Raw genomic sequence first — 14,614 nt, 5'->3', positions numbered from 1 at the left:
CCCAAGCCGTGCGATACAATTGTTATTTCGAAGAATAGAGAGGGATGAAGTTTATGACTTTTTGTTGCACTTTATGTTTTATTCTGTTTTTTCAGGTTTTTGTTCTCATGTTTCCCAAAGCCTGTGTTTATACAATAAACTCTATGCAGAAAGAGTGTCATATATCTTCTTCTACACGGTCAATTAAGAAACAGGAAAGTAAAGTAATAAGTAGTGAAGTTACTTTTCAAATGCAGTAACTAGTAAAGTAATCTCATTACAATTTACAGAAGTAACTAGTAACTAGTTAAATTTTTTGAGTAACTACCCCAACACTGATTCTAACCTATTCTCCTCCTGCATATGACCCATCTATTTATTCGTTTTATGTGAGAGGGGGTGATCCCCCTCTTGCATCTCTTGAGATACAGTATGAACGCCTCCTATCTCACCCTAATACCTAAACCAGATAAGGACCATACCTTCAGTACAAACTATAGGCCTATAGCCTTACTGAATTTGGATTTAACATTTTTCACAAAATTACTTTCTTTGAGGCTTAATGAGGTTCTCCTCTCATTAATTCACATAGATCAGTGGGGGATAACACCAGGAGCGTTATTAATCTAGTTGATATTATCAATAGACAAAAGACAGAGATACTCTTAGTCAGTTTGGATGCTGAGAAGGCTTTTGATAGGCTAAGTTGGCCATTACTTTTTACAACCCTTGAACATCTGGGCTCTGGGGGGTCTTTCCTTAACCACTTAAGCCCCGGAGGATTTGGCTGCTAAACGACCAGAGGGTATTTTGCGATTCGGCACTGCGTGAATTTAACGGACAATTGCGCGGTCGTGCGACGCTGTACCTAAACGAATTTGGCGTCCTTTTTTTCCCACAAACAGAGCTTTCTTTTGGCGGTATTTGATCACCTGTGCGATTTTTTGATCACGCGCTATAAACAAAAAAAGAGCGTAAATTTTGCAAAAATAGCAATATTTTTCCCTTTTTTTTATATGAAATTCCCCAAAAAAAAATGTAAAAATCAAAATTTTTTAATATTTTCGGCCAATTTGTTTTATGCTACCTATGTTTGGTAAAAAAAATCGCAAAAAGCGTATTTTGATTGGTTTGCGCAAAAGTTATTGCGTTTACTAACAAAGGGAAAGATTTTTGTCATTTTTGTTGTTTTTTTTTTTAACGCGTAATGGCGGCGATCTGCGATTTTTTTTGCGGTACTGCGACATTTCGGCGGACAGATCGGACCCTTGACTGACATTTTTGACACTTTTGGGGTTACCAGTGACATTTCTACAGTAATCAGTGCTATATATATGCACTGTTACTGTAAAAATACACTGGTAGTGAAGGGGTTAACTTTATTTGAGAGGGAGGGGCTGTGTGTGTCCCTAGGGGCGTGATTCTAACTGTGATTGGCTGTGGCTTCAACTGTATGCAGAGTGATCAATGGATCTACATAGTAGATCCATGTGATCATCTCTCATACAGAGAGGAGAATGACAGGCAGCTTGTTTACACAAGCTGCCTGACTTTCTCCCTCTCCCCCGCCGATCGCAGAGTGGCCGGCGGCGATCGGGTCCGCCGGTCACACGCGCGGGGGGGTCCGTGACCACGCGGGAGCGGGAGCGCGCCTCCGGCGGCGTGCGCTCGCTCCCTAAACCCTCACAGGCGAGCGACGTAGACCTACGTCACTTTGCCTGTGAGGGGCTGACCGCCGCCGTAGATAGTCGTGCGGCGGTCGGCAAGTGGTTAAACCGATCAAACCTTCACAAGGCTCCTTCAGCCTTCATTATAGCTTAATTCGCCACTTCCTCTCCCTTTACTATTTCTAATGGGATGTGGCAGGGCTGCCCGCTTTTGCATTTGTTATTTGCTCTGTGCATTGAGCCTCTTGCAGCCCAGATCCACCATTACCCCAATGTTCATGGGGTCTCGGTTAGGGGATAAGAGTTTAATCTTATTTTTGCAGATGATGTCCTCCTCACTTTGACACAGCCTCGAATAACCCTCCCCAATCTTCGTAAATTACTAGATGAATTTGGAGCTTTGTCTGGTCAATTCCTCTAAATCTGAAACCTTAGCATTCAACCTCTCACTTCTCGAGGTGCAGTATTTTTCGGGATCGTTTCCCTATGCATGGAAATCGACCGTTATTAAATACTTGGGGATACACATTACGCCGCACTATGACTCTCTATACGGGGCTAACTTTAAACCTCTCTTTGCATCTATAAGATCCCTTTTAACTAAATGGAGTTCCTACCAAATCTCTTGGTTGGGTCATTTAGCATTGGTTACTTACGATTTTGCCCAAGATTCTGTATTGTTTCCTGACTCTTCCGATCCCCATCCCTTTGAAGCCTCTCCTAAGCCTTCAGGTGGATCTTTTGAGCTTTACATGGAACCAAAAAACAGCATAGGATTGCCAAATCCTCTAAGAATGACGAGGGTCTGACCTTTCCCAATCTTATACTTTAATATTACGTGGCACACTTGAGGGCTATAGCTTTATGGGTTTCCCTACTGGCATACAATCGCTGGACTGAAATAGACAAATTGTGGTTGGCCTGATCCACCTGAATAATTTACTGTGGAATACTGATACTAAAATGCCTTTGGCCTCTCACTTGCACTCCACGGTGTAAGGAGGAAAGCTCCTGAACTTGACGTTAAAGACAATAAGTATCCAATGTTAGGTATGAAATAAATGTGGTCAATTGGATATGGACATAAGGCCGGCATATGTGGAAGAAAAAGTGAAGGCGAATCATCAGGCCTACATTTTATGCGCGACTGATGCTAAATTTAGATGATCATATGTGAGGCCTTCCATATGATATATATATATATATGGTCAACCACTTGTAGCCATTGTTGGACAGTAGGAATAGTAGTTTGCAGGGATAGGTCGAACAACCCCCTTTTCAGTTCACAGCAGAACTCCCAAACAGGGGAAATGTTCTAACCCAAACAGCAAACCCCATTGAAGTCTATGGGAACCGAACAGAAAAAAATCAAAAGTGCACATTTTGAAGGCTTATATGCAAATAAGTGGCTATAAAAGTGGTATGGGGGTCTGGGTACTGTCTTGGGGAACATGTATCAGTAATAAATAAGGAAATGAAATAAACTGCAGAAGAAACATAAATCTCATAACATAAATATCATAAACATCATAAGTGAAATAGGCATTTCACTATAACCATTGATTACATCCAAAACAAGGTCTTCCATATGATATATATATGGTCAACCACTTGTAGCCATTGTTGGACAGTAGGAATAGTAGTTTGCAGGGATAGGTCGAACAACCCCCTTTTCAGTTCACAGCAGAACTCCCAAACAGGGGAAATGTTCTAACCCGAACAGTGAACCCCATTGAAGTCTATGGGAACCGGACCGGAAAAATCAAAAGTGCTCATTTTGAAGGCTTATATGCAAGTAAGTTGCCATAAAAGAGGTATGGGGGTCTGGGTACTGCCCTGGGGAACATGTATCAATAATTTTTTTTTAAGATCGTTTTTTTTCAGGAGCAGTGATTTTAAAGATGCTTAAAGTGCAACAATGAAAATGAAACTAACTGTTCGCCTATCCCTAGTAGTTTGCTTCCAAAAACTAGGGATAAGAGGGGAGGAAGCTCACCTGCATTGGAGACAATGTGTATATATGTTCACTTTGACCTTAAGGTATTGCACCTCCGTACATAGTGCTTGCCACACATTCATCTACCTGTTTCCTGGTTGGGCTGTTTTACAAAAGGGCATGAGTAATGGTTACAAAAGGGTGGGTTTGGACATACCATGGACATTTTTAAAAGCAACTGTCTGAATGATGTACAGTGAATGCACCAGAAGCAATACCAGCTAAATATGAGGCAGTCCTTGGTGGATGGATGTGGGAGATATTGGGTGGCTTGAGCAAAATTGCCACACTACAATACAGTAATTATTGAACAGTATCAGAATGCAAATAGAATATGGTTGCCACCTGTACCAGATTGAAGAGTAGCTTGCTGACCTAAAAAAACTGATGAGTTTCAGGAGCTCAGAGAGAGAAAGTGATTGGAAATCCAAAATGTTACAGCCTTCAAAAGAACAGGAGACTTGAGGAGAACACCTGTTCCAATCTGATTGTATAAACCTCTGTGGAATTGAATTGATTTATCAAATTTAGATAATAGGACACGCCTAATCTATCCAATCAATCTTTATCAAATCTTGTTAGCCCTTGTTCTACATAGGTAATGGTAGATCTGAAGGAGATTGTACCACAGATTGTATAGTGCATGGTGAGCTAAAGAGATTTTTTTTCCTCCCATCAATGTTGTATTTCCCATTCTTCGGGATGTACTGTATCATTGGGACAGAAAGAAAGGGAACACCTCCACGATAACACACAGGCATAGAAAACCTGACAGGAGCTTTAACTATTCTAAACTCTTGCCAAATCTACAAACAAAGTTCGGATTTAGATATACTTTAGGGCATGGGTGTCCAATCTTTTGGCTTCTCTGGGCCACATTCAGTGTAGAGAAATTTTCTCGGGCCGCATATAAAATATTTACTATAGTTAAGGTATAAGTAATAAAAATGCCGCGCACCCTTCCCACACTGCCGTGCCCCCCACCCCCCCGCACTAATTTAACACACAACTAGAAGATGATCAAATGAAATGGAATCAGTATACATTGGTTTACTTCTTCTGAGAGATATTAACCACTTAAGCCCCAGCCCTATTTCGGACACTTTTTGTTTACAAGTTAAAACCAGTATTTTTTCCTAAAAAACTACTTAGAATCCCCAAACATTATATATATTTTTTTAGCAAAGACTCTGGAGAATAAAATGTCTGTCATTGCAATATTTTTTGTCACGCGGTATTTGCGCAGCGGTCTTTAAAACACCAATTTTTTGGGAAAAATTTTGAAAAAAATCACATTTCACTGCATTTAAAAAATACTAAACATTAAAGTTAGCCCATTTTTTTGTATATTGTGAAAAATGATGTCACGCCGAGTAAATAGATACCCAACATGTTACGGTTTAAAATTGTGCCCCCCCCCCCGTGGGATGGCGACAAACTACGGTCAATAGAGATCTCAATAGGCGCCGCTTTAAATTTTTTTAACGGTTACCAGTTTAGAGTGTAGCTCTTTTTAATTATTGCTCACGCTCTGGTGATCACGGCGATACCTCACATGTGTGGTTTGAACAGCGATTTCATTCGCGGCTCGACTTTCGTATACGTTTTTTTTTTTGTGCGCGAGCTAACGGTGACCAGGGCGGCTAAAAAATGTTTTTTTCCTATTTATTTTATTTTTTTAACTTTATTACAGGTTTTTAAAAAAATAAAAAATCTGATCACTTTTATTGCTGTCACAAGCAATGTAAACATCCCTTGTGACACCAATATGCAGTGACAGGTATTATTTATGGAGGGATCGATGGTCTAAAAGACCCTAGACCCCTCCACTACACTTCCATGTATGCAAAACGCCGAAAATGGCATTTTTGCATACAGCCATTTTTTAAATTTGCCACCTTTTGCAGCACAGTAACCCGGAAGTGACGTCATGGACGCCGCCTCCTGGTTACGTCATCGGAGACCCGATCGAAGCCGTTTCCGGCTTTGATCGGGACTCCATCCAGCCAGCGGATGTGCCACCAGGAGCCCCGAGCAAAGTCACGGAAGGCGGCGGGAGGGGGGGGGAACGTCCCCTCCCGCTCACCCGGGTAACGATCGAGCGGCTCCCGAGCCGCATCGGTCGTTACCGATGGAAATCCGACCGCTGGCTCTAAACCACAGTACCGGGATGGTGCCTCATCCCGGTATACTACCGCAAAGTTTGCCGACGTACCCCTACGTCACTTTGCGATAAGTGGTTAAAGGAACACTCAGATCCCCGCTCTGTTTGTAATTCGGAGGAGCTCGCGCCCCTCCGAGGCAGCCTCTGACTACAGTTAGTTAGAAGCCGCTGTAGCCCTGACTCGACTTCCTTCCTCCCCAGCAAAAATAAATACAAATTGTCAGGGGGCAGTGGGCCGCATTGCCTGTGGTTCCGCGGGCCGCAGGTTGGACATGCCTGCTTTAGGGCATTCATACCAGACAAATGATTTCAAATAGATCCCATACAGCTATTGTAATAATGGGTTTCAGTTATGAATTAAGTTAAAGTAGAATATGTATAATATTTTGTGCTTAAATAATCTGCTCTTTTACTTTTACTGGTTTATTTCAGTAAAATATGTTAAGGGGGGTAAAAAATACTAAAATACTACAATACACCAGTTCTTGACCTATTTCAGAGTTTCTTCTTGTACTTTTTACATATTGATTTTGCCAGGGAAACGTTTTACAAGCCGTTGGAATATTGATTTCTTTTCTGCAAAAAAAATAAAATAAATAACATTTAATAAATAAAATATACATATTCATTAAAAAAATAAAGAAAAATAGCTACACTTACTACAAAAGTGTGATGAATTATTTAAAGATTTGTATTTAAAATATGTAAACTAACAAATGCAATATTGTTTATTAATTTAAAAGCAGTGATACACCGTGCCATTATTTTAGTAAGGCAGACTAACACAGAATGTTTAACTGGTCAAACAAATGACAGCAATAGAAAGCGACCCAAGCGCTTTATCCACCTTCCATAAATGTTTTTGTCATTGCTGCATCATTTAGTAAAGTATTCTAAGACTTAAATTGTAAATACAGTACACCAAGAAAAAAAGTAATATATTACAGCTTACAAGTCTTTAGATGAAGCTGCATTAGTTTTCCTTTTTCAAGATTTTGTTTGCTTTATTTTTACATGGTGATCCTGCTACTAGCACACCTACTGTCCTTCAAAGTCAACTCTAGGATACTTTTTTTTTTCCAAACTGAGCATACTTTGTTTTTCTAGTCTTCTAGTGAAAAAAAGACTTTCCATTTTTAAATGATGCACCTCTAAACACTCTAAAACTCCTATGCCCTGATTTGCATTGTGGTACCCCCAAATTGAACACCATATTATACACATTTTTAAAATTATTTTTTCTATTGTAGCCACACCTTGACATTGAGTGGTGCTGATTAGCATGATCTATGAGCACATTGCTATATGATCTTCACCAAGTTGAGCACTTTATGGTTTTCAGAGAAAGTGACTGTGGGGTTTCAGTATCTCATCCCTTGCTACCTATAACTGACCATAAATTGTGTATGCTAGGTTTCTAGAATACATTTTGCAAGTGAATGTGATAAGTGAATCGATTGCTGAAGCTAACAGTAGTCAATCATTGCATATTCCATGGAGAAAAAACTTCACCAGGAATCTGCTGCTAACATATATCAACCGAGTTGGATAGGAGAAATGAATAGGTCCAAATTTTTGGTCAGCAAGTCTGAGGAAAGGAAGATGCCACACCTTCACCTGTTCTCAGTGGGTCACCTGCCCATTTATTGCCAGCTTTAGATTTGCTGTATATTAATATGTTTTTACCCTTTTGGGCCTCCCTGAATTTCCTCCCCCTAACCTTTTTTCTCTCCCCCCTTTTTCCTCTAGCTACGCCCTCTTTCATCTTCCAGTGTTTCTCTCCCCAGCCAGTTTCTATTACCTACGGGTTGGTAATATAATTTTGGGCCTATCAACACGCACTTACTCGACAGGATACCAACCGCATCTGTCAAAGAAGACCCAAGGATCTAACTACACATGGTAGACATTCCTTTTTTCCCCCTTTCACCTTCAGGGTCCCTTGTGCCCCATTTTTTGCTCCACACTACGCTGTTCTCCCTGGAGTCTCATGATAGGGTATCCCCCAATTATCTCAATGCCTCACTTATATAAAGTTGTACTACACTGTTGCATACCTGTGTCCTTTTTTTCAGCTGCACAAATTTTGCTGTTTGACAGTCCTCTTGTGTGTATATTTTCACTTACCCTACACCTGAATGGGCTGCTTCCCTGTCATTGCATTGCATTATTGTACAGTCCGTTTTGTCCCCTCTATTGTGGGGATAATTCCTATTTGCTTTTTTACTTTTGTATACTGATTTTATTCTTTGCTAAAACATTTGAACAAGAAAATTTGTTTTAATTATAGAAAGAACTTTGAAGCGTAACTCCACTTTTGTTGAGAAAAAATCATTCCCCACTTCGTGATCTCTGTACAGTGCAAGGATTTGAACAAACGTTGTTGCAGATTCCTACCTTTTGTTGTTCTGGAGAAATCACTGTTTGTTCCTGTATGCCCCTGTGCTAAGTTAGCCTAATGGGAGTGATTTCATAATTATCAATCAGCTGCAGCAGCTGCAGGGCTCAAATGAGGAAAGCTGCTGGGCATGCATCCCTTTAGATGTGTTCCTATTGGGAGTATCTCACCAAAAATGACATTTTCGTTGCAGGGGATGACAGAAATCTGACTTGTAGCTTAGTGCAGATTTCTCGGAAAATCAGTAAGCCAATCACACAAGCCGGAAATTATGTTTCTGGGGGATGTTCTGTACACATTCTCTGTACAGAACACCTCCAGGTAGCCATATTGCATTTCATTTTCAGAAAATTACAGCGACTGCAGTTCGAAAAGGAAAGGTAATAACATTCAACTACAATATGACTTGTGTCACAATTGTATACGCTATATAACTACAATATGACTTGTGTCGCAATTGTATACGCTATATAACTACAATATGACTTGTGTCGCAATTGTATACGCTATATAACTACAATATGACTTGTGTCGCAATTGTATACGCTATATAACTACAATATGACTTCTGTCGCAATTGTATACGCTATATTCTTTTTTCTTTATTTGCTATTTTGTTTTCCCCACAAAAGTGGAATTACTCTTTAAAATTTGCATTGTAAGTTAAAATGCACCTTGCCAGTAAAAGAATCACTCACTGTCCTGATTTTCAAGTACTGAATACAATGCCACCATTCCTGAGTGAATGTGATCAGCTACATGACAATGTAGTAGCCATGTTCCTGGGTTCTTGGCAGTCATTTCAACCGTTTGAAATGTCCCTGGATACAAATCAAATACATCTGTCTGGTAAACAGCTCCCATCTGAAAAGCAAGCAGTAGGAATTAGGTACCGTCCCTACAATCTTTGTAGGTAAAAAAAAAAAAATTGTCTTTACATTTTGAAATATTTTGTTTTTTATTGAATTTAATGTACAATGTGCACATATTAATTAATCCTCAACTGACTATATATTTATCAAATATATATTATTATGATGATGACATTACAAGATTCTGCATTTTGATACTCTGTCAAATACCAAAACCTAGTTTTATTTTTTCAGTGTTCAACTTCAAAGAGTGAGCATAAAAAAGGCAGTCCACTCACGAAGCATTGGTTTCAGTGAGGATAAAACCACTTTTATTGATTCATCAAAATCACAACAGCACAGATTCTTCCCATGCTGAAGGTATTCCCAGCATCATTCCAAATATAGGTGTCCCAGTAGCTTTGGGCTTTGTCTCTGAATTTTACAGACAGCTTTCTCCATATGCTGGAGATGTGTGCACAGACACACACAGGAACATCTGTACCCTTTAAATGATCCACCTGTGGCTAAAAACCAGGTGTCCTCAACACTTTTGGAAAACTTGGCCTAGAGTGGTGGCAAGGGGGCCAACCTTTTTCCCTGCTTAGGGACTACAGAGCCCCAAAAAAATTGGGTAAACTGTATTCTTTGCAAAATATAAACTTTAACTAAAGGCAAAACCCTTTCTTAAGCTGAAGAGGGATTAAAACCCCAGTCATGTTTTTACTGCTGTCGATGACCCCATTAGGGAGATTTATGCTCTATGTTTACAGTCATCACTGAGAGTGAAAGTGAAAGAACACAAGACATCAAGACATTGTTAGTTGTAACCAAACAGGAATAGGCAGTAATTTTGGTGACCTTAGTGACAACCATGGATTCCCTCACTTTGGAGGGATTTCCCATCACTTCCTGTTTTAGCTATAGGATAGGGAAACCTCTTCAACCGAACACAGATGGCAAAAAAAACTGACAGGGCTTTTAACCCCTCATTACTTTATCCAAAATGATTTAAAAAAATTGCCTGTAGTTTTATTTTACATTACTTTTGGAACCTATATAAACTGACACTGCTAAGGCAACTGATACACTCTGTTGCAGACTATCTCAGGCTGTTTGTCACAATGTACGTTATGTATTATACTTACAGAGTATTTAAAGCTGTGTGCATGAAAATGAACTGTATGCAAATCCACTTCATTCCCTAAGCCAATTAAATGCCAGTTTACAAGATCCCCAACATGCATTGTAAGTCCATGAAGGTTGGAATACATTTTTCCATTGATAGCTGAAAAAAAAATGCTTAAATCAATTTAAAATTTCACTGTAATAATAGTCTGCTTCTGTATATATTTTTCTCTGAAGAAAATCAGAATTTATATAAGCCAACCCATAAAGGCAATTTAAAATGAAGATGGGTACCATATCAGCTATACCTTTTATAATATTTAATTATATTATTAATAATAAGATTATGATGTAAAAATGACAAGAAGGGTGCACCAGCCTTGTTCATTTCCTTTATATAACATTTATCATATTGTATGTTATATAAAAGTAATGCACAATGCTTGTGCACCCTTCTTGTCATTTTGTCATTGAGCACTAATGATTTTCCTCATCTGAAGAGGGCAGCAAAGCTGGCTAGTCATTGAAACAACGACTTTTGGTGACCGCTACACCTTAGTACTGAAATTCTATACCTATTAGGATGTAATGGTTTTAACCCTCCTCTTGTGTTAGGGTCAAAACTGACCCGTTTTCAGGTTTTGAATGTCTATAAGTATCACATAAATTTGTTTATTGCATCAAGATTTTTTTACTTTGTCAGGAACCTCTATTTAAACAATGTAATAGAAAAATAATCCTTTTCACTAAATTATAAAATACTGTGGTGAAAATTAAGACGTTCATGGTGTTAGGGTCAATTCTGACCCAGTTATAATATAGGATTTTAGGACACTAATAAGTTCCAAAACTGAAATCATAAACACTCTCTCTGCTTAGTAACAGTGACAGCCAATCCCCTCTCAACCCTGTGAGCTGTAGTTAGGGAGGGGCCTATCTCTTTTCCTGCTTGTCTGCTTCTCTAAATAAAGCGAAGAAACATAGGACAAATTCATTTCAGAGTTGCTGACTTTATTTTACCATTTTTTAAATTTGACAATGAGAGGTATGCTATCAAAAGAAAGGTCTAGGGGTCACACCAAAAATATTAAAACCAATCTTTTCAAGGATAAAGAAGCCTAACAAGGTAACCAAGAGGTAAGAAACAAATTTGATGATAAATAATTATTCAGAGGGTATTTTATGGCTGATTTAAAACACGGGTCAAAACTGACCCTAACATCATGGATAGTAACGGAATTCTAACATAAGAGGAGGGTTAAGATACACATTAGAGGGAGACAAGATACATTTGTAGAATGGTAGAAAAACTGGATTAATGTACCTGTTAAATACACACAATATAATTTTAGCAATTTTGCAGATTAAATAATATTTAGTACACTTCTAACAGAGTGATGTCTAGAGAATGAAGTCAACTGATGGTGTGTTCAGTGGGGTGCACACTATAAGAAAATTAGTGGAACGATCGTCCGATTTTCCTCGTTGTTTCACATCAAATCGGAACCGATGAACGAAAATTCGTACATCCACTTGTGCAAAAGTGATATCAATAGCAAAACATACAAAATTATTAAAAAGCAGCACTATAAATGACTACCAAAATATGAATAATTCAATGTATATGAATATTATCTCACAAATAAATGTGAAAATGTATGTATAATGCAAAGAAAAAAAACCTTTCAGAAAATGTGAAAAAAACTTTTACCCAAAACGTGAAAATATATAGTCAGAATTAAATCCTTTCACAGTCCATAGTTTCACAAGTGTCCCCACACTCTAACGTCCTGCCAAAAAAAAGAATGTGCATCCACCACCAAGTGAGCCTTTTACCAGATGAAGTGGACCATTGGGATACAAATGGTCAAAAGTGCTTTTTTTGTCCTTTAACCATGATCCTCCAGATGCAAAACACGTCTTCCATTTGTATTCCTCCACCGCCATTAGAGATTTGCCAGACTATAAAAACAGTGAATACCTATAGTGTAATGTAATGTAAAAACTGGTCCCCTGACGATGTCATCTCACTGACAAAATGCATTGGGTGTGGCTGTGATGTGATGTCATCACGCTTGCCCGCCGACCAGTCTGGAGTCCGGTACAGTCAGTTCAGCTTGCTGCTTTGGAAGTTAGTATATATAACCCATTACATGCGGTTTTGTGCTTGCTGCCCATGTGATATGTCTATTATCATTTGGTGCCATTGGTGATCGTGTTCTGGCACTGTTTAGCAATTTCTAATCTGGTTTTTACATATTACACTATGGGTATGACCTGTTTTTATCTTTTGGCAAATCTCTAATGCTGGAGGAGAAATCCAGATGAAAGACATGTTTTACATCTGGAGGATCGTGGTTAAAGTACATAAATAAACACTTTTGACCATTTGTATCCCAATGGTCCCAATGGTCAACGTCATCTGGTAAGTGACTCCCTAAAACTGTGTCACTTGGTGGTGGATGCATATTCCTTTTTTCACAGGAATTTGGAGTAAGAACTGAATATTTACCACAATTTTGTTTTAAAGAACTGTATCCATAACAATATATGACATTGCTTCCAAGCTTATTTATGAATACCCTTATTAAAAAGTAACCTAGTTGTGTGTACTACTCAGAAGCTACTTTGTAAATTCATATTATCTGTCCATGTGTTGAGTTTTTTATAGGGTTGCTGGTCAGTTTTCTATTAAAGAAACAAAGAATTAGAAAAAATACCATGCATCAAATTGCTTTCAATGAATTCTTCACCCTCTTTGTTCACTTCATCTGGGTGCAGGGAATATGTTTGGATATTTGCATCTAGATACCAGGACTGATTTTCATCAAAGACCATAAAAAGTAGAGGAAATCGCTTCTTTGGCACAGGTCTTAAGGAAAATGGCAAAAGAGGTCTCTTGCAGATCACAAGAGGGCCGATGAGTCCACTGTAGGTATCCTGGAAAGAAATACACTGGTAAGTAGGTACACCACCTGTCAGAGTATGCTTATACACTGAATGCTCTATGTGAAGTATATATAAGCTCTCAGCAATTTCTTACAATTGATATGGAGAGGAAATAGTTTCTCTTATACCATATAACTGGAAGTTATACTGTAAAATACAATAATAATTTAGACAAGAAAAAGTTTACTCAGTACATAAACATTATGCATAGCTGACTGCCTGTTAACAACATACTGTAGGCATTCTCTGCTTTATTTTTCCCAATCAGCATTGGCTGATTACAAAGAGCAATATGTTAGCTTCCTATTTTTTTTATTTTTTTTATAATGAACAGATAGGGATTCCTCTTTGTGACCCTATTTTTATAGTGGTCTACGTTCATTGAATGGGATTGACATTTCAAATTTGGAAGGTCAACGTGGACAAATCAGCATTTTTTTCACCTTAACATAACCTTACCTTAATTTGATCAACTGTGGAGTAATAAGCCCAAGTCAAACATGCTTCCTCCTGATTGCCAGGCCCAGATCTTTCTGGGACCATCCACATATAGGTTTCCACATGTCCTGCAAACCGCAGAAATATGGTTTCATAAGGATTACAGTAAAATGACACTTGTTTAAGTACAGTAGACAAACTGGTCAGTAATTTAGGAAAAATGCATACTGTACATTTCAAGGCTAAATTAACTTTTTAAAAATATGTTACATGTTACTCCTGTATTTAGGGCAGTGTTTCTAAACCTTTTATCAGTTAAGGCATGCTTTAAAATTATGCACAATCTCAAGACACCCCATTCTAAAATGTTAAAAACAAAATGAATACATAACGCAGCAATATCCACATATGTAGGACACCCATTGTGATTTATTTTTCCAAAGCAATATCACCTTTGCACACTGGTTCTGACTAGCATTGCAATGTTTCTTCCTCCCACTCAGCTAATGTGACCCCAGAGCTGATGGAGAGGGGCAATGTCCTTCTTATTAACCGATTACGTCATTGGTTGTTAGGATACCAGCGGCTAGAAGGTTGCAATGGTGTACAAAGAAAATCTGTGGCTTTCTATAACCAAGAGGCAGGTTTGATCCCCCTGCAGGCTTGTTTACAGTTTTGGGGCAATGTTTTGGCATTTTGCCACTGCACCCCTGAAGAAACCTGAAGGCACCCTGGTTGAAAAAGGCTGATTTAGGATCCAGCACATAAATAATGTTTCCCTTTCGCTTTAGTATTTCCTGGTTGGTGCAACACAGGTGTTTACAGGAAGTGATACATGTGCAATCGCTTGTATGTAATGCAAGCATTTTTACAGAGTAAATAGATTTGAAATGTTTTTATGGTTTAAATAAAAGTTACACTTTTGGAGGCTGCCCCAAGTTTTTTTCTCCTCTCACATGCATGCATATTGGAAAGGGATCTGCAAAGTACACTTCTTATTGTGTGGGGATATTGGAGTCACAGGGGGAGATATTATACACCCTA

At 38.6% G+C, this 14,614-nt stretch overlaps 1 protein-coding gene across 1 annotated transcript in view; it reads right to left on the bottom strand.

The window, feature by feature from the left end:
* Positions 1 to 6,211: 6,211 nt before the first annotated feature.
* Positions 6,212 to 14,614, bottom strand: part of LOC309551593 (ceruloplasmin-like) — a 52,087-nt gene continuing 43,684 nt past the window's right edge. The window contains exons 15-19 of the mRNA XM_082252236.1: positions 13,592 to 13,698; positions 12,904 to 13,123; positions 10,204 to 10,343; positions 8,903 to 9,068; positions 6,212 to 6,382 (exon numbers count right to left, since the gene is read on the bottom strand). Of these exons, the coding sequence (XP_082108362.1) occupies positions 6,324 to 6,382; positions 8,903 to 9,068; positions 10,204 to 10,343; positions 12,904 to 13,123; positions 13,592 to 13,698 (692 nt within the window). The 3' untranslated portion in view covers positions 6,212 to 6,323. The remainder of the gene's footprint in view (positions 6,383 to 8,902; positions 9,069 to 10,203; positions 10,344 to 12,903; positions 13,124 to 13,591; positions 13,699 to 14,614) is intronic.

The sequence above is a fragment of the Pelophylax lessonae genome (assembly GCF_965119305.1).
Source record: "Pelophylax lessonae genome assembly, chromosome: 3".
In the NCBI taxonomy this organism is placed as follows: domain Eukaryota; kingdom Metazoa; phylum Chordata; class Amphibia; order Anura; family Ranidae; genus Pelophylax; species Pelophylax lessonae.
Note: the sequence above shows the minus strand (reverse complement) of the source record. Positions and strands in the feature narration are given on the sequence as shown.